General features: G+C 35.1%; 1 protein-coding gene across 12 annotated transcripts in view; it reads right to left on the bottom strand.

Moving 5' to 3' along the window:
* DMD (dystrophin) overlaps positions 1–23557 on the bottom strand; it is a 2277745-nt gene that overhangs the window by 656501 nt on the left and 1597687 nt on the right. For all 12 annotated transcript variants that reach the window (XM_064364425.1, XM_064364424.1, XM_064364427.1 and 9 more), the window contains one exon: positions 12046–12278. In XM_064364425.1, the coding sequence (XP_064220495.1) occupies positions 12046–12278 (233 nt within the window). The remainder of the gene's footprint in view (positions 1–12045; positions 12279–23557) is intronic.

The following is a 23557-nucleotide window of genomic DNA, read 5'->3' as shown; positions in this document are numbered from 1 at the left end:
AGAAACTATCTGGATAAGCCACTGTGGTGAGAATGTTGTCACATGTAGCTAAACACAATCTTAACAGAGTAAACTGGAAAAAAAATCTTTAATTTCTAAAATTCTTAGAGTGCCTAAAATGATGACTGTTTTTGCTCAATGTGGTAAATTTAATTCTCAGGAGACTTTCATTCATCACTGACCAAAACTAGACATGAATCATACTGCATTTAACAGTTAAGATAAACATACATATGAATATAACTCTATAAAAGATGGTTATATTGCAAATATTAAGTAAAACTAGTAATCTGTGAAAATAAAGTATATCAACACCATTTATAAAGCACCTAGTATATCCTTAGCTGCTATGTCAAATAGAATATTACACTTTCCTTTAAAGGAAATTTACATTAATTTTGAGGGCTAGAACATAACAATTTAAAAAGTCAAATGACAACATACATTTTCAAAGAAAAGTTCAAGACAACAGAAGCAGCTTTACAAGAAAATATATAGTTAAAGGACAAAATGATTCTGCACTGAATCATTGACTAAAAAGACCAATACATATTGGCAGCTGGGCATGGTGACTTATGCCTGTAATCCCAGCACTTTGGGAGGCCAAGGCGGGTGGATCATAAAGTCATACATTCGAGACCAGCCTGGCCAACATAGTGAAACTCCGTCTCTACTAAAAATACAAAATATTAGCCTGGCATGGTGGCGGGTGCCTGTAATCCCAGTTACTTGGGAGGCTGAGGCAAGAGAATCACTTAAACCAGGGAGGTGGAGGTTGCAGTGAGCTGAGATCGCTCCACTGAACTCCAGCCCGGGTAATCGTGTGAGACTTTCAAAAGAAAAAAAAGACCAATACATAGTGGAATTACCAAAGCAAACTTTACAGAAAAGGCAGGGGTAAATCTCAAAGGCTTCAAGCTGTGACACACCAGTCCCCAATATAATCATTATATTAATCAACTTTAAGGCATGTGAAGGAACCATAAGTCATTGGTATGGTTAATAATTGGATTTGGTCAGAACTCACACATTGAATGTTTGCATGGTTCTCAACTAAAAAGTTTCCTAATGTTAAAATAAAATACATCCTCATTTTTATTTATTTATTTTATATATTATTTTAGTTTTGTATTTTATTCTTTTTTAGAGATGGAGTTTTGCTCCATTGCCCAGGTTGGAGTCCAGTGGTGCTATCATAGCTCACTGCAGCCTCTAACTCCTGGGCATAAGAGATCATGTCACCTCACCCTCCTGAGTAGCTAAACCTACAGGCCCACACAATCACAGCCAGCTACTTCTTTATTTAATTTTTTGTAGAGATGAATTCTCACTATGTTGCCCAAGCTGGTCTTGAACTCCTGACCTCAAGGAATCCTCTATCCTTGTGCTGATATTACAAGTATGAGCTGTTGTGTATGAATCCATCCTCATTTTAATTTACAAAATAATTCTACTGTAAAATATCATTATATAGCTTCCTGCCTGCTTGCATTGTTTCCAACTAGTGATCTTTGCCCCCAATAAATCTTCTCTTCTAGTGTCTAACACCTATTCTATAACTTAAAACAAATCAAACTTGAGTAAGTGGTAAAATGGCAGGCTAATTTTTATGCAGAATTTTTCAAGGGGGACTTTTGATTCTATCTGTGGAAACATTTCATTACTTTCATATAATATAACATGACAGAAGGCATAGCCTCAATGAAGTTGCTACAGATTATTTTCCCTCTCACTACAATCTATTTCTTTCATATTTAGGGAAAAAAGATGGACTTAAGAGTAAATTATTCTCTTCTCTCCACTTTAAGTGTAGAATCAACTCAATTTATCTATATGCTTTTGGCAAAAATCTTCTTCATGCACTTAATCCTTTTTTATTTCTAGTTTGAGGGTTTAAAGATAATCCTAGAGTTGAACATAGATTAACTTGATATGGGGGAGGGGTTACATTGGTCATTACAGTTTATTTTGCTTCTATAATTGAAGACAGAATATGACAGTTAAGGCATTTCTGTTCTTGGGATAAATAATATAGTATATATTCTTTCCTTGAATAAATCATAGGAAATATATAATTCTTAAATATGATGCTACTTTGTTCTCACTCGTAAGTGGGTGTTGAACAATAAGAACACATGGACACAGGGAGGGGAACATCACACACTGGGGTCTGTCTGGGGATGGGTGGCTAGGGGAGGGATAGGGAAGGGATAGCATTAGGAGAAATACCTAATGTAGATGCCAGGGTGATAAATGCAGAGGACCATGGCATGTGTATACCTATGTAACAAACCTGCACCTTCTGCACATGTACCCCAGAATATAAAGTATAATAAAAAAATATGATGCTACTTGTTTACACAGAATATAAAATATAAAGGTAAGGGAACTGAAAGCATTTGTGAATTACTAAAACTGTATTTAAAGTTGTTTTTAGAAATCGAATAAGAAATTGACTCAAATCATTTTAGAAACCGTGGCATTATTTTTAATCAATTCTTTAAAAATCACAACAGCATCACACATTGGGGTCTGTTGGGGGAGGCAAGGGAGGGACAGTGGGGTTGGGGGGTGGGGAGGTCAAGGAGGGATAGCATGGGGAGAAATGCCAGATGTAGGTAATAGGGGGATGGAGGCAGCAAACCACACTGCCATATGTGTACCTATGCAACAATCCTGCATGTTCTGCACATGTACCCCAGAACCTAAAGTACAATAAAGAAAAAAATCACAACAGCACAGTCAAATCCTGTTGCTTGTTTTCCAAAAACACTGCAGCCATTACTACCTTGGAAATTACTAATCAATTAATTTATGAAATTTAAAAACATTAACATATGTAAAAATCAATTTTCACTCCCAAGTTATTGAATAAAAATCAACAAGATCCCTGGAAAGATAAATATAGCTTAATTTTCATCTGTATGAGAAAGGCAGGCACATATTTAGAGTAAGACAATAAATCACAATTGATCAACTGATTCATTCATCCTAATACATATATGATTAAAACCACCAAAACACTTTATTCTTTTGTGGCAATAACTGCTCTTCCTTTTTTTTAATTGTATTTTAGGTTTGGGGGTACATGTGAAGAACATGCAAAATTGTTGCATAGGTACACACGTGGCAGTGTGATTTGCTGCCTTCCTCCCCCTCACCTATATCTGGACTTTTATGTTTTCCTTATAGAGGATACACTCTAATATTAGAGCATATCCCTTTTTTTTTTTTTTTTTTGAGACGGAGTTTCGCTCTTGATACCCAGGCTGGAGCGCAATGGCGCGATCTCGGCTCACCGCAATCTCCGCCTCCTGGGTTCAGGCAATTCTCCTGCCTCAGCCTCCTGAGTAGCTGGGATTACAGGCACGCGCCACCGTGCCCAGCTAATTTTTTGTATTAGTAGAGACGGGGTTTCACCATGTTGACCAGGATGGTCTCGATCTCTTGACCTCGTGATCCACCCGCCTCGGCCTCCCAAAGTGCTGGGATTACAGGCTTGAGCCACCGCGCCCGGCCTCCCTTTTTTATTTTTATGCCCTAAGAGCAGATAACACTGATGCCTTTCACCAGCAAGTGTTCAATAAATAACAGATGAATGAAAACTCAGTCTTATATCAAAAGCCCTTAAAATACAGTCAATATATTTCTAAAGAATCTGTAAGACACTGTAACTCGAGGTATCCAAAGTAGGCATTTGAAAGAGACTAGTAGTATTTATTTTAATTACAGAATATTAAAATATCTACTTAATGCATATGTTAATTTTATGTAATATGTATCACTTTAACATAAGTAATCATATACATAAAAGTGTGGATACATGTAAAAAACACTTTTACTAATAGTGACGTGTGATCACTGCCTCATCTTATTCACACTTATTCACTATCATAACAGGGAAATCAAATTTAAATCCAAATTGTTACTCTACTGTCTCTTTCCACTCTCTTTTCTCAATAGTCTTCTACTTGACTGTGAGTGCTTTATAACATGGGTTTCAAAGACAATTTGTTGAATGAAGGAATGAAAAAAACAACCATATACCTAATATTAACCTTACCCTAGCATTAAATGTAATAATAAGAAAAACTTACATTGTAACACACTGTAAGTAAGTTCAATTACAGACTTTAAGGACCAAAAGTTATCGTGAAATGGAAAGCCCAAAAGGCAGGTACTAAACTTTAAGGAACAATAACCTTATATAACTTTCAGAAAATTAAAAAAGAAAAACCTTATTTACTTCCATTCCTTTCCTGTAAGAGAGTTAGAGAAGACACAGATTCTACATATTTTTATGAAAATTAAAAAAAGTCACTTCATATAAAGGAACCCTAAATAGATCCAGGAAAGGAAATTTGTAAATATAATTCTCTATTTAAATACAATGACAAGCATAAATTTCCTTATTAGAAACCCACTGGCATTACATGAAAAACACAGTATACTGACTTTCATCAGAATTCATGTAAATATCCTGGATCAGTTTTGCTTGATAAGATTTTGACAGAAAATTTTACAGTGAATTGAATTGAAATATAATAAGATATACATTTCTATTCATAGACTTTGGAATATGTAATTTACTACAGTTTCTTTACTACATTTATACAGTTTCTTTCAGAAAAAAGCATATGGTATCATTTTCCATAAAAAGGTTATTAGGAGACTTAGAAAATATGATTGTGTGTGTGTGTGTATGTGTGTGTGTGTGTGTGTGTGTCTTTGCAGCTCTATGACCTTCTTGTTTAAGGGGGGAGTTTATTTTTGTTATGACCAGAGAATATAAAATAAGTCATATTACTGACATTGACATATCTTTACATCTTTCAGTAAAGATAACAGTGGATTTGGTCTCATTAGGTAAAGAAAGAAAATTACATAAGTATGGATCAGTCATCCACATGGTCACAAACCAGAGACATGTACATTTGTTGGAAGATAATTAAAGCATAAAATTTGTAAATATCTTCAGTCAAACAGATTACAACATTATTATTTATACATCAATGTACAAATAATTATTTGTAGAGCAACTTCTATATATAGAAGGACAGCACACTCTGGTATGGTGTTTCTTAAATGAGTTTGTGGAGAAATGAACTGATGAGGTGAGAGGGGCTGGACTATTGTTCAATGAAAGAGAAAAACAGACTAATTGATCTCCTCACCCTGAGATGACTGTCACCCAACTTGTGAAATCAATTGGATGCCCATGGAAATAAACCATGTTTACTTTGTTTTGTTATAATTTGGATGGAGAAATAAGATGTGTAAGAAGTTGACAGGGGTGGCTGAGAAAACAGAGAAGATGTGATAAACATTATCTATTCCCAAGAGGTCTGAATTATTTACTAAGTGACCTTAGATCAATTAACTAAATTTTCTATAACTTCTCTCATTTGTTGAGTAAGAAAAATTTTTTAATACTCACTTTCTGCTGGGTTTGTGACAAGAGAATAAAACCAAGAAACATTCTATTTTGTATTGCTTTTAGTTTAAATAGCCAATGCCACTTTACCCACACATTGCTCCATCAATTCTTCCAGGACTATACTACACAAGTTGTTTAATAGTCAGATTGTGACTGAATTTATTGAACAAATGTTATAATCAGAATGATTCTGTAGCTATTCAAGTGCTTTTTGTGTAGATATAGACAGTTTTAAAAATAATAATTTTTATTAAGTACTTTGACCTTAACAACAACAACAAAAATTAAACACATTCACATAATTATGTCCTATTTAAATATACACTATATCCACTAAAATTGCTCATTCAATCTTTAGATAATGAAATCTCTCAGGTAACAGCGCAATGTGTGGTTAAAAATGAATCTTAAACAATGCTATTATCATCTTGCCCAGATTGGCCAATTTGTCTCAACCTCAATCTGGAGAGGTCTTATTAGAAAATAAAATGCCTTTGCCAATTCAATTCTTTATTCAATACAAGTGCAGTGGTTGAGATTTTATGGTGAATTACCCTGAACACCTGGCCAAATGGAACGAAAAAAAGACTACAATTAACTCAGCACAGGCAATCAGACATCAGTATCATGAAAAATAATATCATATTGCCAACTAAATTATGTTTGTTGACAGCAACACTAGTCTCCACTGCCACAAACCTCTCTTCATATTTACCCTCCACCTCTCTCCCTCCTGTCTCCCTGCATCCGTCTTTCATTTCTTCCTTTTCTCACTCCTCTTTTTTTCTCTTTAATATTCCTTTCTTGGTTTTTTCTTTCTTTTCTACCTTTTTCTTTTCTCCCTCCTTCCCCTTTTTCCTTCTTTCCTTCCTCTTTTCCTTCCATTTTTCCCTTTCCTCCTCCTTCCTCTCCTCCCTTCTTCATTCTCTCCTTCCCTTCCTTGAGGGTCAGATTTAATAATCACTCTCAGAGCAAAAGCCAGGACATATTTTTCCCTTCACTTAATAGATTATGTCAAAAAAGAAAACAGCTAATTATTGTCAAACATTGTTTCAGAGCAATTTTACTCAAACATGAGATGAAATAGCAAAAGCATTTTTAAATCAGAGTTCTCTGACACTAAGCTATAAAATATAAATCATCCACTGCTATTGATTCACAATTCTAGAAATTAAACTTTGAACTTCATGTCTGTTTTACTTCTAAAGGCTTAATTTGCATATTTCACATTTCGATTTTTCTAAAAGATAATGGCATATTTTCTACTGTCTAAAATGAAGCAGATTTGCTTATTTTTTTAAATGGCTATATTTTTAAAACTTAAAAAAATGAAGTGGTAATTTTAGCTTCCATTTTTTTGCTGAATATAATTCACTTAGTAAAAATTATTTTTATTTCAAAATGGGAGAAGCTCCCTATTTTCTAAAATGATACTTTAATCAAGCAATACATACTAAAGGAGAACATAAGGTTTTCACCAAATATATGTTTTGTGAGTTCAAAGTCTAAAGCTAGTAAAAGGTTAGCTTACTTGAATTACTACGAGTCTAAGGTTTGGTCTGAATCCATAACTAACTTTGCCTTGAGTCATAAAATGTCTTATTGCATTATCTTATCTAACTTCTGATGCTTTAGAATTATAATTATAATCCTCACATTCCAATCTTTGTTGAATATGAAGCTTCTTTATCACATTGCATTCACATTATCCATCAAGCTATCTACATTTACTGAGAACCAATTATTGTATGTGTCATGGTCAAACAAATTTGTATTTAGGGTACTGGTATATAAATGGTTTTTACTTCAGGTCTACATGCTGCAAAGTTGAGTAGATTAACCTGTTGCTTTAGATCAGCTGTATCCAATCTTTTGGCTTTCCTGGGCCACATTGGAAGAAGAATTGTCTTGTGCCACACATAAAATACACTAACACTGATGATAGTTGATGAGTGAAAAAAAAATCACACACAAAAGATCTCATAATATTTTAAGAAAGTTTACAAATTTGTGTTGGGCCACATTCAGAGCCAAACTGGGCCATGTGTGGCTCATGGGCCATGGGTTGGACAAGCTTGCTTTAGACCATAACAATTACCTCCTACGAATCACCTTTATTTGCTCTATCCTCCAACTTATTCTACATGTTATTGACTGAGTTCAGTGGACAATTATCGTCTAGTGGTTGGTCAGAATCATTTCCTTCTTCTATTGCCAGTAGACCTCAGTTTCTGTTCGGGAGAATTGCCTTTCCTTATATTTGAGACTTTGGGAGAAGAGGGATTTAAACAAGAGTTTTCTGCTCTTCTAGCTCATGTATTAACATGTGACCCAAGCAAGGTGAACTGGACTCTCTTTTAAGACTTTAAAATTTGAACAGAGTTACACAGGATGGAGAAAAGAGAGTATCACAAAGAGCCTGGAATAGTTCTTGTTAGCCACATGCCCAGGAAGGCATGCTCAGATCTTTTTCCTTTTGTAAGCTTTGTTCCATTGCCTTTGTGCTGATCACAGTACATTTACTTTCTGCTTGATTTAATCAGAGACTGATTTCTGTTGCTTGCACACAGAGAGCCCTACTTGATAGGTAACTAAACTGTATTTGATGATTTTATTTTCCTGTTTACAATCCTTTCAGGGTTGTCTCTGCCTGTAGGCCATCATCAGAATTCTTCAGTCTGGCAACAAAGGATTCCCATTGTTTAGCCCCAGTTCTTTCTATTCAACCTCATCAATTTCTTCCTCATCATATACCCTTAACTTCAGCCATATGGAATCACAATTCCTATGACATACTCTATGGTTTTCCATCTCATTGAAAAGCACAGTCTGTTCCCTCTGCCTGAGTTGCCCTTCTCATTTTATCTAGCTGTGTAATTCAAACTCATTCTTTTTTTAATGTGAATATTTAAATTTAATGTAGTTCTTTCCTATTTAACAAGTAGTTTTCTATAACTCCTATTTAGCCTACCAATTGTCCTGTGAAAGTTATCCTCCCCCATTTTACAGAATTGAAAAAGCAGGTTGAGAGATCAAATAATTCAAGGTGACTCAAAAAATAATTTAAGGTGACTCTTCCTTTTAAAAACTAAATATGTAATGGATAATACGCAACTAATTTCTTGTGAAATATAACAATTATGTTTTTAGATTTTCTTTGCCTTTATTTTAACTCAAGGTAAGTCCAGTTTAAACCTATCAAACTCATTCTTTCACGCTTGGCTTAAGTTTTATCTACTTCAGGAACATCTCACTAGCATCTGTTCTCTTTCCTGGCTTAGTTTTCCCTGAAGAAAGTCCCAACAGCGTCACTCACACAGTATCAGGGAGGTTGAAAACTATGAGGTTTAAGTGAGAGGACTCTGGAACCAGACTGCTTGAGTTCAAATCTTATCACTGTCTCTTTCCTCCTAGATCTTGGGCAGGTTATTATGCTTAGTGTGCCACTGTATCTACCTCACAGTGATGTTGTAAGCATTAAATAACTCACATGAAGTACTTAGATCAATGACTGGCATATCATTAGTGCTAAACATGTGTTAGCTATTCTCCTAGAATTTATCTCTATCATAGCGTTATTACTGCTTTTCTTCCTTCAACCTCTTTTACCTACATATTTTATCTTATGCAACTTTATATTTCTCAGGTACTTAGTAGCAACTCAATAAAAGTTGGTTAAAATAATAAAAATGAATAGGTGATAGTACAGTTTTTTTAGTTTATAAAGCCCTTTTGGAATTTTGCCTAATTTTTCACACATCAAACGTTAAAGTTGGGATTGCTCTATTTAAAACTTGACATAAAATCAATATTTATTTCCTGAAATTATAATAAAATCCTCCCCAAACTTACTTCTTCTTATCTTGTCTCCCACGCACATTTATTTAATGATTATTTAGGACCATTTTATTCATAATTTGGTGACTGAGGCTATAAAAGCCAGTAACTGACAATTTCTTTATGAATTATTTTTTAATATAAGAGGAAGGGGCAGGCAAAGCATCCCATTATTCAGCAAGCAAGAGAAGGGACATTAGATTTTTAAATAAAATATATATGTACATTATATATCATTATATGTAATATGCTATATATAATATTTTTATAATACTTATTTACATGTATATTATATATAATTTATAAATCCTGTATTTTTGTGTCTCAGAAATGACTTTTGATTTGATTTTTTTCCTCTACATTAATTTTTTTTTTTTTAAGAGTCTCACTCTGTCACTCAGGCTGGAGTGCAATGGCACAATCTCAGTTCAATATAGCCTCCACTCTAGGATTCAAGTGATTCTCCTGCCTCAGCCTCCCCAGTAGCTGGGATTATAGGCATGTGCCACCACACCGGCTAATATTTGTATTTTTAGTAGAGATGGGGTTTCGCCATATTGGTCAGGCTGGTCTCAAACTCCTGACCTCAAGTGATTCACCCACCTCAGCCTCCCAAACTGCTGAGATTGCAAGTGTGAACCATCGCATCTAGCCCTCTGGGTTAATTTTTGACCTATATTTAAAGACAATCTCTGTGAGGGGGCATCAAACTAGCAGTCCTTTCTGAAAAAAAAAAAAAAAAAAAAAAAAAAACAAATTCATTGGAGAACTCTGTAGACTACTGAGCACATCAGTGGCTTCCCTAAATGCTGGACTCACAAACCTGTCACAAGGAAGTGTGGACTTTCTCTCCCAATCTGTTATCAGGTAACTTGTACAGGAAGCTATAATGTCAATGTTAGAATAGGGTACAGAAGTAGAAACAAGCTCTCATTTCCACATATTATAATGTGATATGCAGTTTGCATGATACAAATGCCATCATTGGTTAGATTTCTAGAGTTCGTGGTAGAATCAAATATAATTACTAACATTTGTTCAATACTAGCAGTAAGCAGTAAGCAAGGTAAAGTAGGAAGTGTTTTCATGTACTAACCAACTCAATCCTGATAACAAACTGCAAGGCAGGTAGTACAACTATCTACATTTTACAGATAGATAAACTTGGGCTCAGGGAGGCTGAATAACTTACCCAAGTCACACAGCTTGGGAGCTAAGCTTTGAACCCAGACAATCTAACTTCAAAATCTGTGATTTAAACATTATAAGATATTGCTTCCTTTGGTAACTACAAGTCCTGGGAGTACTGTATAACTTAATATGGTATTGTGAAAGAATATACCTCTTGTTTCTGTATTCATCAGTACATAACAACTATAAAATGCTTAGCATAGTGTCTAAAATAGACTACATATACATATATATACAAATCACTAAATAGTAATTACAGTTACAGTTATTATTTGCAGGCAGTTTATGTAAAATATTAACAGGCTTAGGAATCAAATAGACTTGGATTTGAATCCTTGTTCTGCTACTTACTGGGATTTTGACATCTATGAGCCTCAGTTACTTTTTCTGAAAAATGTGGCTATAATTATTTTTTATAAAGCAGAAGTAAGGCAAATTTTATATATCTATATGTGATATTTACATATATTTATTTACATCTATATCCATAAGTATATGGTGAATGTGAATGTGTACTCTGTGTGCTCTGTACTCAGAATACGAAACCAAGACCAAGAGATGGCTTGACCACAATTGTCATTTGCAAATGGCACTGAATTCAGGTCTTCTGTGTTCAAGCACAGGGCCTTTAAATGTAGGTTGTTTACTATCGAATTACTTTTATTCCTACTGAATTGCTGAAATTTATTTTACAAAGAAATTTTCCTTACTCTGTTTGCCTCACTTCTAGTTTTTTCAAAAGGTAGTACTTTAACACTGAAATACCTTCAGCACAACTTTCTATTTCTCTAAAAAGGCTTGAAAGCTGTTATAAGTGAAAAAACTTCAATGTAAAACAATTCCATAATTATTTTTCTTAACTGTTAACAAATATAAAAGATGTATAGTATATTTGATCTAGCTAGGTAAACAATATTTACATCAATGTATTCTAATGTTCCTAGTTGGTGTTATAAATTGATTACACTGAGGTTGAAAAATGCACTATTTGTATTAAAAACTATTAATTTGAACATGGCTTTGCATAAATGCCAACATTAAGATCTAGGGTATTTTTAAATATCTTATGTTTTGTTACTTTTCTCATTTTAATTTATAGCTATCTTTCAATTATCCTTATCATTGGAGGAGGAAAACTGGCACAGACAACATAGAAGAGAGGACAGTAATCAATTCCCAGACTTTTACATTTGATTCTGCAATATGTTGTGGCTGCATAGTGCCAAAACAACCAGTTTAAATGTAAATAGCTCAGTTGAGTGACTTATTTGGTGTAAAATATATTTTTAAAATACCAGGTTGTTTAGTAAATTTAACTCAGCCAACTATTCTTGTAAGGTTTCTGGGTTTTTTTTTTTTTTTTTGGTATATATCCTTTTTAATATATGGCTACTTTAGTTAATTGCATTAATTTATATGTTTGATTATACTTAGGCTGAATAGAGAGAGTAATGTGTTTTCTGACAGAGAAACAGTTGCCTAAGAACTGGTGGGAAATGTTCTAGGAGAGTAAAGTGATTAGTGGGAAATGTTCATTTTAAAGGAAAACTTCTGCCAAATTTTATCTTTTTTTCTCATACCTTCTGCTTGATGATCATCTCGTTGATATCCTCAAGGTCACCCACCATCACCCTCTGTGATTTTATAACTCGATCAAGCAGAGAAAGCCATTCAGTAAGTTCTGTCCAAGCCCGGTTGAAATCTGCCAGAGCAGGTACCTCCAATATCAAGGAAGATGGCATTTCTAGTTTGGAGATGGCAGTTTCCTTAGTAACCACAGGTTGTGTCACCAGAGTAACAGTCTGACTAGAAGCTAAAATATTTTGGGTTGTTTGCAAAAGAGAAAAAAGAAGAAAAAGAAAAATTAGAAACACAAGCGAAAAAGTCGATTTCAATAACAGTAAGTCAAATTTAATTGAAGAGCAACAATTTGAGCCAAACTCTTATTCATGACATTATGTAACTTTTTCTAGCAATGTGGATACTTTGTTTAGTAATACATGGTAGAAAATTTAACCTTTTCATTAATATACATTTAACATTTTTAAAAAATGATTTTGCTCATTCTCATGCCTGGACAAGTAATTTAATTTAAATAATCCTTCTCAATAATAATAATATACATTGGGGAAGTGATAAAGAAAACAAAAGTTTCCAATCCTTGCCAGGGCAATATATTTTACTTGTGTTATTATTATTATTCAAGAAATAAAAGACAAAACAATATTGGATAAGATCTTCTTTCTGACTTATGATTTCCTTGAATAGGAAGTAAATTACTTTGGAGCTGGACCCTAGGGAAATCAAAGTCAATGAAATGTTCTTGCCTTAGCTCTGTATTTTATACTGGAAGCAGTTTATCATTTTTTTTTTTTTAAATTTCAGATTGTTAGTATAGTGACTAGCAGTGAAAAAAAATCCAAGGTACAACATTTTAAAAAAATGAGAGCTAGTAGTTTTACTATTTAGACATGAAACACTGTTTCAAAGTCCTTAAATAAATCTTAAATTAATACTAATAGTATTGGACACTGTAGAGTAAGTCAGCCTATGATAATGGTTAAGATGTATAGTCCTAGAATTCAAATGCCTGGAAGACAATCCCGTTTATGCGTTAGGAACTCTAGGACCTTGGTTAAGTCACATAACTTCTCAAAGTTTCAGTCCTTCTCAGTAAAAGAGGAATAATAATAGGGTAAATGTCAAAAAGGTAGTGTAGATTCAATGAATAGTACAAGCAATGTATGTATTACAATGCCAGAAACAGCAACATAACCATCACAACAATATTATTACAGCGCCTGACACTAGTAGGTAACTAATAATGTTATTAGATATTACTGTTTTTATAAGCACTTGGCTAATAAGAAACACAGTGATGAACAACTGTGGTGAGAAGCTGGAGATAAAACCCCAAAATGTGAGATATTTGGGGAATGGTGAGTCAAAGGTGTGTGTGTGGCCTTATATTGATTGAAGAGGGCTGAACTTCCTGGTGTGGATTGATGCTAAATACCAACACACAGCTGGGTTATCAGAGGTGAGTGGTGAGGGGAAGGAATGCTTAATCAAGTTCATAGACAATGGCCTCAGGAGCATAATATAACCAGGAGACTGGTGGCAAAATTATTGGACTATGTAGTTTGGAATAAAAGGTTTCAAGGAAAGCTGTAAAAGACATCTCAACGGGAGACTCAGAGGCATGGACAACCAGGGAACTATTCTAAGAACATAAAAGAAAAATGAGACGTTGAATTTTTGTTCTGAGGTAGCCATTTGTTAATTTTCACGGCTATGTAACTGTGCTTTTAAGTTTGCCTCCTCATTAGAGAAGAAGATGAGTAGAATGGAAGAATATTTCTTACCTCTCAAGATTCTCAGGGACACCAACAGTTTTCTATGAATGAAGGAACTAATCTTGATCAATGCAGACAGAAAAAGATAGTGTTTTAAGTGTCAGAGATAATTAAAAAATTTATGTCAAGAAATACTGATTGAAAGGCAGGAACACTGAGGCAATAAAGAAATCCTCAAAGCTGTCTGACTACTCCGAGGTTCTTTCTAGAAAGAATTAAACATAATGTAAAGAAGGAATAGCATTTTGTGTCACAGTACAGGAGAAGAAATCATGGAAGCAAACAAGATCTAGAAATCTTAAATGGGATTCCAGGAAAGGAGCTAAATCTCCAGAGAGGATGCATGTGTGAGGATGAAATGAGAGCTAAATTAAAATATCACTGTAGGAACTAACTGCAGAACACCAGGCTGACTGGCAAATGTGGATGGAGTGTTCCTAAAATAGATACACAATGTATACTGAGGCAATATACAGCAGTTTAGAAGGATTTCAAGCTTATGGGAAGTGTCAGAAAATGCTTTTTAAAAAAGTGACTTATTGAAAATTTGACCCTCAAATGAGAGCGGAAACAAGAGATTTTTTTTTCTTAAGACTCACTTCTGACAATGAAAGAAATACCTAATGAAGTGGAAATGATCACGTCATATTAAATTTCAACAGCGTGAAGGATGAGAAACTAGAAAATTATCAGACTTCAACAAGCAGACTACTATTTTCTGAAAAGTATGTTTGGAAAAAGAAGGAAGGAAGGAAGGAAAGAGGGAGGGAGGGAGGGAGGGAAGGAAGGAAGGAAGGAAGTCAGTCAAGCAATGAGGGAGGGAGAGAGGAAGTCAGGCAGTGAGGGAGGGAGGGACGGAGGGAGGAAAGAAGGGAGGGAGGTAGGGAATCTATTGAAAAGCAAGGCCAGGGTCTGAGACTCAAAAAGGGAGAATGATCCATGATGACAAAATATGCCACTGGGATGATTAATTAGCTGAAGCATATTCAGAGGAAGATGGAGAGGTCTAGCAATCAGCCATCTCTGCGCCAGTCATGGGCACATAATCCCATCTATAGACCCATCAGGCCAGTATTTCTGGTCTTCTCTCCTCCAGCATTCACCACCTGAAGAACATCTGTACACTGATGGGAAAGGGAGGGGAAACCTTATCAGTCTTTCTTACTACTCTATCTCTTGCATCTTGCACATGTCCTGGAGTATAGGAGGTGCTCCATTGACTCCCTTTGAATCTTAAAAAAAGTCAATGTGCAGTAAGCTCTTTAGTGAACTTAGAGGTCTTCTACATACAGTGAGTATTAAAATTTAACAACCACTTATTAGAATGAAAGAATGGAGGCTAGAACACAAAACATGCCTAGGTTTTTACTAGTTAGGTGATTTTAGCTATTTTCACAAGAAGAAGATAATGGAGGAAGATCCACTGCTGGGGGGAAGAAAACGAAAGGTCAAATATTAAAGAGAGAAAATACAGTAAGTCAGTTTATTTGCCCCCAACCCCACACACATACATCTTTTTCTATTGGAGGGAGAAAAGCAGGAAATAGCTCTGAATCTGAAAGCAGAGTATAGAATATTTAGGCTTTCTAGGACCAGACTATTGGATTTGAATACTTGCTCTATAATTTTTTTTAGCTGTGTAACTTTAGTTAGGTGACTTAACCTCACTAAATCTCCATTTACTCCTCTGTAAAATAGCGATTATAATAGTACTTCCTTCATAGACAATTGGCCTTACTATTTCCTAAATAGAAAATCTTGGAAAAGTAATGAGATTGGAGGCATCTTGAGGTAAGGAATTACACTGAGATTTGAGGCATCTTGAGGTAAGGAATTATACTATGACTGCTAAACTCAACATCTTGACCCTCAAGAGTTTTCACGTGTGTAACTATGAAAACAGTACCAATCTAATGCAATTGTGTTACGGATTTTATGACATGATACATGTAAGTCACCTCCTAGGATTGTTCTTACTGTATGTAGACTATGTGGATTTTTTTCTTCTCCTTTTCCCTGTGTTTCTCACACAATGGTTATCGGCTCTGCATCTTCTACATTCGTATAGCATTTTAAGCTCTGTACTCTGAACCAGACTTCACACTCCAGCCTTATCTTCCTCCATTCTTCCCAGGCTCCTCCACACCCATGTCTATTCTGCAACCTCTCACAAGTACAGGCCATTTCAAACTCTTGTGTCCTTTCACACACTTTCTATACTTCTTGAAAACTTTTCTCTCGTGTTTCCAGACAAAATCTCATTTTCTCTTCCAATGTCAACTCTAGATCTCTATGTTTTGGGGAGGACCAGAATAGAAGTGTGTAACTAACAAGTCTCTATGAAGAACAGAATTACACCTTTCTTTTGGGTCCTAAACATTTTTAGTTTTTAACATTTTCTTACTTAAATCTAGTTATCACTAGGATGGACAAAATCTTGCACCACTATTAGGTTTTGGAGGATTTTGAAAGTTTGCCTAGAGGATAGCCGATAGTAGTTGAGAGCTGGATTCTAAAGTCAGAAATTTTGGGTCTCAAGGAATATACTTTATTTTTTATTTTATTTACTTATTTTTGAGACCGAGTTTCACTCTTGTTGCCCAGGCTGGAGTGCAATGGCACGATCTCGGCTCACTGCAACCTTTGCCTTTTGGGTTCAAGCGATTCTCCTGCCTCAGCCTCCCGAGTAGCTGGGATTACAGGCATGTGTCACTATGCCCGGCTAATTTTGTATTTTTAATAGAGATGGGGTTTCTCCATGTTGGTCAGGCTGATCTCGAACCCCCGACCTCAGGTGATCTGCCTGCCTTGGCCTCCCAAAATGCAGGGATTACACGCATAAGCCACCAAGCCAGGCCTACACTTTAAAACATAAAGTAGTAAGAGGCTAATCTTCATCTACCTCTCACATATTAGAGCCAATTCTGTTCAGAAAAACATTACTTTGATTCACATTGATTCATACTGCAGTTTCAGATGCCTTTACCTTTAGCTAACAAATATGAGGTTCTTTTTTTACACTTTGTCATGGTACTAGAAATATATGCAAATCACCTTTTTCAGTAAAGTGTAGGCTGGTCAGATCTGTTAGTGATTTTGCAGAGTCTGAGTATCATGTTCACAGTTTTAAGGGTCAGGCAGGGATATATTGTTGTGCCAATGATATTTTCTGTTAACTTGATATTTTAAAAGACTGAAAAAGGACTTTTTTTTCTGAGAGTACCTGAACCCATAATCTAGAATGGGTAAAGAGTTAGGATATATAAATTATTACATATAATTTTCAGTGATGTTCTGGGATAGGTCTCCAGTTGTCATCCCTAAGGAACATGGGAAATGGCTTCCCCTTCAGCTGGTGGAAATCCTTTCTTCTGTACCCTATTTAATCTTAACCCCAAGTATGATCATCGTGCCTGGACATCCACCCCTTGCCTTATTCCCCTATCTTGGATTATAAGAAGCTGGCTTTGGGATTAGCTGCTTCAGATCTCAGCCTCTCTAACCACCTCAGAGACTAAGGGTATTATTCTCAAGTCCATTGGAGGAATTGTCTTTTCCCACCTAGGGTTCTTACTGAAAATAGTCTTTCTGATGTTATGCTATTAAACATCCCTCCAGTAACAGATCTGGGTGGGTTGTGTTTGTTTTTTTGCTCAATCATCTTATGCCAGAACCAGATGTATTACAATGTACAAAATTAAACTGTATATCTAGGTAGACAGATAGATACACACATTGTATGGGTGTGTGTGTGTATGTGTGTGTGATGTATGGAGACAGAGAGAGAGACAGACACAGAGAGAGAGAGAGAGAGAGAGAGAGAGCATCTGGATAATCTGAGGAAATACTATGTAGCATAATGCCTTTCTCATGCATTCATTAGAAAATTAAAATGACTCTACTAAAATTGTGGTTTTCCCCCCATACTTAAGCAGACAGAAAATCAAGCTCAAAATAGCTGAAATGAATTAAGTCTGGCACACCAGAATGGTAGCATGAATAACAGTAGGTGTAATATACTATTGCAAACTACAGCTTTGCTCTGAGTATTTTGTTAATTAAAAGGTGTTGGCTTTAGGAAGGAATTCTTATTTTTTTCAAGTGTTTGAAGAACATTTCTCTAGTCTGAAAATTTAATTGGTTTCAGGGGTACATGATTAGTCAGACTAACAGCTTTACTTAGAGCTTTAAAGGAGCTACTAAATCTTTTAAAACACATACACAATGTGTTTGGCATATTTCCTTTGAAGTATTCACACGTGGTTTTCCTGTAATTCACAGGTCTCCTTTGGTTGATAAGAAAGCAAGAAGCACATATTCTATTTCTAGTTTTGTTGTATGAATGTGGGTAACTTTTTTTTTGTTTGCTTTACTTTTATATTTGAAAAATCACTCGATGTACAAAATTGTAAGTTATTGGACTCACATTAACAATTATATGAGGGAATATCTAAAAAGTGCTGTTAAATATTCCCTTCCTCCTCATCATTCTGTGTCAACAGAAGACAGCAATGTTATATGTGGTCAAACTGCATTACTGTTTAAGACTACGGGGTATCGGAAAGATTGTTAGCGCCTTCCATCTCACCAGTAGATAAAATAACTCTCCTCCATGTAAGCAACATTGGAGAATATTTACTTTTTGAATATTTAAAAGGATGGCATGTGAATTCATGAATTACAGAAGAGTTCAAGAGTACTTCTTAACAAAATTAGAAATCACGTCCAGATTCTAAGAACAGCCTATTGTGTAGGTAAGGAAAAATCTCACCCCTTCCCTCTAAATATTTACAGTCTGCACATACAAGTCGGAAAATTAGAAACAAACACTATGAACACATAAACACATATTTTTGTCTGCATTCTTTTCTGTCTCTCTTAAGAGTAAATAAAATATATGACTCATCTATCATCAGTAATTCTCATTTTAGAACAATAAATGCTTGTACTATACATAGGCAAGGCCAGAGAACTAGAACTCAAGGATTCATGGTAAACATTTGTATATTTGGATTTAAAAAAAATGTTCAGTTTGGGAGCCATAGATTTTTAAATTTTAATGGTTCTATTCTCTTACATTTTAACAGATTCTTTCTTGATACTAAAAATCCAAATAAATATTTGCTACTACTTATAAGTAAGATAAATTACCACCAACACTGCCATCACCCCCATCATTTATTCAGCAATTCTTATGTGCCTGGCAAGGTTCTTCATAAACCCTCTTTAATTTCATCTTTACCAAACAATCTTCAGGGTAGGCATTATCATCACCCTTTTACCAAGGTAACAAAACTTGTTCAGGATCTCGCATTAACAAGTGATGTTTCCAAGACAAAACAATGTGCTTAAGCACTGCACATACTCCTAACAATCATGTGACATCAGGTATCTTTCCTACATGTGTCATTCAATATGTAAAACTTATTCATCACTCAAATACTTTTGACTCTAAAAGCTATAGCTTATAATATATGGTACCCATGAAATATATGTAATATCCATTTTAATTTGGGAAAGAGGATCACTTGATATAGCTATAAAAATATGGATTGTAACAATCAAGTGCATCTAGCATCCACTCACAACTTAAATGTTATCCTTGAGAAATATCTCCAATCTGACTTTAAACATATATCCTTCCTTCACTAATTTGAATAAAGAAATAATCCTTGCCTTTTCCTGTTTTAATTTGCATCATCTAAGTGCCCTTCTATAATTAACATTATATGAATTCATCCTACATACACTCAGTGAAAAGCAGGGTTTCTCAATCTCAGCACTAAGGACATTTTGTCCTCGATAATTCTTTGTTGTGAATGGCTGTCCTGTGCATTGTAGAATCAGGATTGTTTATCAGTATCCCTGGCCAGAGCTCCCTCCTATATGTACAACCAAAAATGTCTCCTGACATTACTAAATGTCTCCTGAGGAAAGAAAAACTGTTTATGGTGGAGAATGTCTCCATTTAAAGGGTTTTCCGTCTTTCCCCACCCACTCACCATTAATATAGCTGCTTAGAATTTTTGCTGCACATCACTTACGCCTGTCCAAGTTTGTCTTTTCTCATTCCTCAGAAGTATAAATTAAGAGAATTGTTAAGGGCTTCTCTTACCCACATGATATTATGCAGGCACTGAAGAAACAGTAAACCACGAACCTATTGCTGCCAAAGAATTATAAATAATATTACATAGGAAGTATCTTAGTGACAAAAATGACAGCATCTCTGCTACAGAGTACATATCCACAGATAATCTTCTTGCATTTACACTTTTGTCAAGAGATATTCCAGATCCTCCCATCAAGAGCCATAGTCTATTTCTCCATTCCTTGACTATGGATTGGTCAAGTCACTTGTTTCAGCTAACGAGGTATCAGCAAACATGACACAAACAGAGGCTTAAAAATACTCGGGTGTTGGCTGGGCACAGTGGCTTACTCCTGTAATCCCAGCACTTTGGGTGTCCAAGGTGGGTGGATCACCTGAGATTGGGAGTTTCAGACCAGCCTGACCAACATGGAGAAACTCCGTCTCTATTAAAAATACAAAAAATTAGCCTGGTGTGGTAGTGCATGCCTATAATCCCAGCTGCTGGGGAGGCTGAGGCAGGAGAATGGCTTGAATCCAGTGGGCGGAGGTTGCAGTGAGCTGAGATCATGCTATTACATTCCAGTCTGGGCAACAAGAGCGAAACTCCATCTCAAAAAAAAAAAAAAAAAAAGCATGGATGTTGGGCTGTGATTAGAACTCTTCCACCACTATGGAACTATGCTAGCCTGATAAATAATTACAAGCAAGTGATCCTGTCATCCACACTGTCTCAACTTATATAAAAACGTTATACCAGACATATGAATGCCACACGTGGTCATCAAGTACCTGAATGAGCACAGGTGAGTCCAGCAAAAGAACCACCTTGTTGAACCAAGCCCCAAGCAGTCTCAAGAATCAAGAGCTTAAAAAAAATTATTCTTATTTTGAGTATCTACATTTGGGGTAGATTGTTACACAGCAATAGATGGCTGATACAGCCTCCATTTTTACCTACTAAACACTTGCATGCAAAACAGGATTTAAAATTCTCTTCCTATTGCCACAGAAATTAAAAGAAAAATGCTTATCCAGCAGAGAGAACACATCTGGAAAAGAGAGAGTCTTTAAGTTAAAATGTGGAATGGAATTCCACAGAGAATGGAAGATTCACATAGTCAATGTATAATGCCAATAAACTAGGCAGTCAGCATTTGACAAGATAGCTGAAGAAAGTAACAGTTTTAGCAGAAATTCACTGTTAATGCATGCAGAGTTTTGTATATGAAAAAAAGTAGAGTATGTAATAATAAGAGCCAAGAAGTAGGCAGCCCAGTGCAGAAGATAAAGGAAGAAAAAGCCAGATGAAACCATAATAAACACCATGCTATCGATGAAGGGTGATCATCAATTCCAAAACTGGTTTCAGAATAAAATCCGTATAACCACTTGAGTCTAACCAGCTAGAGAACATTGTATAGTTCTTATTATGGAAAATACACTGCCATTCTATCAAAATTCTGAGCACCTTAAAAAGTTCCTCAATTAAATAATTTATTCTTATTTGGATTTGTTTATTGGGTTGTTTTTAATAGAGTTTCTCCTACCTGAATATTAGAGACAAGACTCTGCAGTGAAACCTGAGCAAAATGAGGTAAGCAGTGTTCTCTGCAGAATTCAGTCTAAGCCACTTATTTGTTTGGGAGAGTTACATTTTTACCCGAAGTAGCAAACTAATTAGCAACGTGTTTTGAAAGTTGTTATATAATGAATAAGATCCCCTACCATGTGTCAGGCCCTCAAAAGCCTCATCCACCAGAGAAGATGATAAGCTATTTGACATAAGTATTAGAATAATCTCTTCCTTTTTCACAAAACCAAAGGTCTGACAAATAACAGGGTCTCAATTAAAATTTGTTGTTGTTTTCACAATTAGAATCAGGTGCAAGTGCAATGTACTAAGCAGAGTCCTTAAGTGTAATCTCTCTCTCTCTAAATATATGTATATATACGTATATATGTGTATATATATGTCTATATATATAGTCTAAATATATTCAGAGAGAGACAGATAAATTATATAAATTAATATTAAATAGAGTTCTATAACTCTGATTTACAGTTTCATCAGAGTTTCAATCCAGAATTTCATCAGGCAGAAAAAGAGGAACTATTAGTTGCAATGTAAATGGAACAGTATTAAACAGTGTTAAAATGTAGACTGTTTTGGTTTGAATCAATAATAATATATTTGCACAAAATTTGGACAGCAAAAAAATGCCTTTTTAGTAATTTTCTCCATTGGTTCCTCACCATACCACTCTGGTGTGGACAGGGAAAACAGGATTATTATCAATTTATAGAACAGGAAACTAAATTCAGATAAATGAAAATACTTCTTCAAGATCAACATTTAGTAAATTAGCTGAAAGGTTCTGAGCAATCTATATTTTAATAAAAAAGGCTCTGAGGTGAGTAATTAATAAGGAATTCATCAAAAATAAATAACCTGATTTTAAAACAGGCAAGGATTTAAGTAGACATTTCTCCAAAGAAAATATATAAACAGCCAATGAGTATCTGAGAAGATGCTCAGCATCATCAATCATCAGGGAAATGCAAATGAAAAATAAAAATCACAATGAGATATTACCTGACAACCATGAAGATGACCATGATCATAAACAGAAAATAACATATGTTGGCAAGGATGCAGAAAAACTGAAACACTACTGCGTTGTTGATGGGAAGGTAAAAAGGTGTAGCCACTATGGAAAACAGTATGGAGGTTTCTCAAAAAAAAATAAAAATAGAATTATTATATAATCCAGCATTCCCATTTCTGGGTATACAGATGGTCCTCAACTTACTGAGGTGGAACTTGTGACTTTTGGACTTTACAACAGTGTGAAAGCAATATGCATTCAGTAAGAAACCATATTTCAAATTTTGAATTTTTATCTTTTCTACGGCTACTAATATGCAGTATGATTCGCTCTTCTGCGATACTGGGTTGCATTAGTAAGCTGAATCTTCCATTAAACCACATCATCATGAGGATAAATAATTGACACTGTGCTATGTACTGTGTTGCCAGATGATTTTGACCAGATGAGGCTTATCTACATGTTCTGATCGTATTTAAAGTAGGCCAGGCTAAGCTATGATGTTTGGTAGGTTAAGTATATTAAATAAATTTTTGACATGGTACTTTCAACTTATGATGGGCTGACTGTGATGTAATCCCAGTATAAATTGATGAGCATCTGTATATCCAAAAGAATTAAAAACAGCATCTTAAAGAGATATTTGCACACTCATATTTACTGTGGCAGTATTTACAATAGCCAAAAATTGAAGTAACTAAAATGTCCACTGATTGAAAAAAGGATTTAAAAATGTGGTATAGGACACAATGGAATATTACTCAGCCACACAAAAAAAGGAAATCCTTTCATATGCTACAACATGGGTGCACTTTGAAGACATTATGCTAAGTGAAGTAAGCCAGTAATAAAATGACAAATATTGCACGCTTCCATTTATATGATGTATGTAAAGCAGTCAAACTCTTTAGAAACAGAAAGTAGAATTGTCATTGCCAGTGCTGGAGTATAGGGAGCAATGGGAGCTCTTCAATCGGTTTGGAATTTTGGATTTGCGAGATGAAAACATTCTAGAGATATGTTGAATAACATTGTG

Source organism: Aotus nancymaae, unplaced genomic scaffold (genome assembly GCF_030222135.1).
Source record: "Aotus nancymaae isolate 86718 unplaced genomic scaffold, 86718_ANA_hifiasm-v0.15.2.pri h1tg000058l, whole genome shotgun sequence".
Taxonomy (NCBI): domain Eukaryota; kingdom Metazoa; phylum Chordata; class Mammalia; order Primates; family Aotidae; genus Aotus; species Aotus nancymaae.
This window is presented reverse-complemented; position numbering and strand designations above follow the sequence as displayed.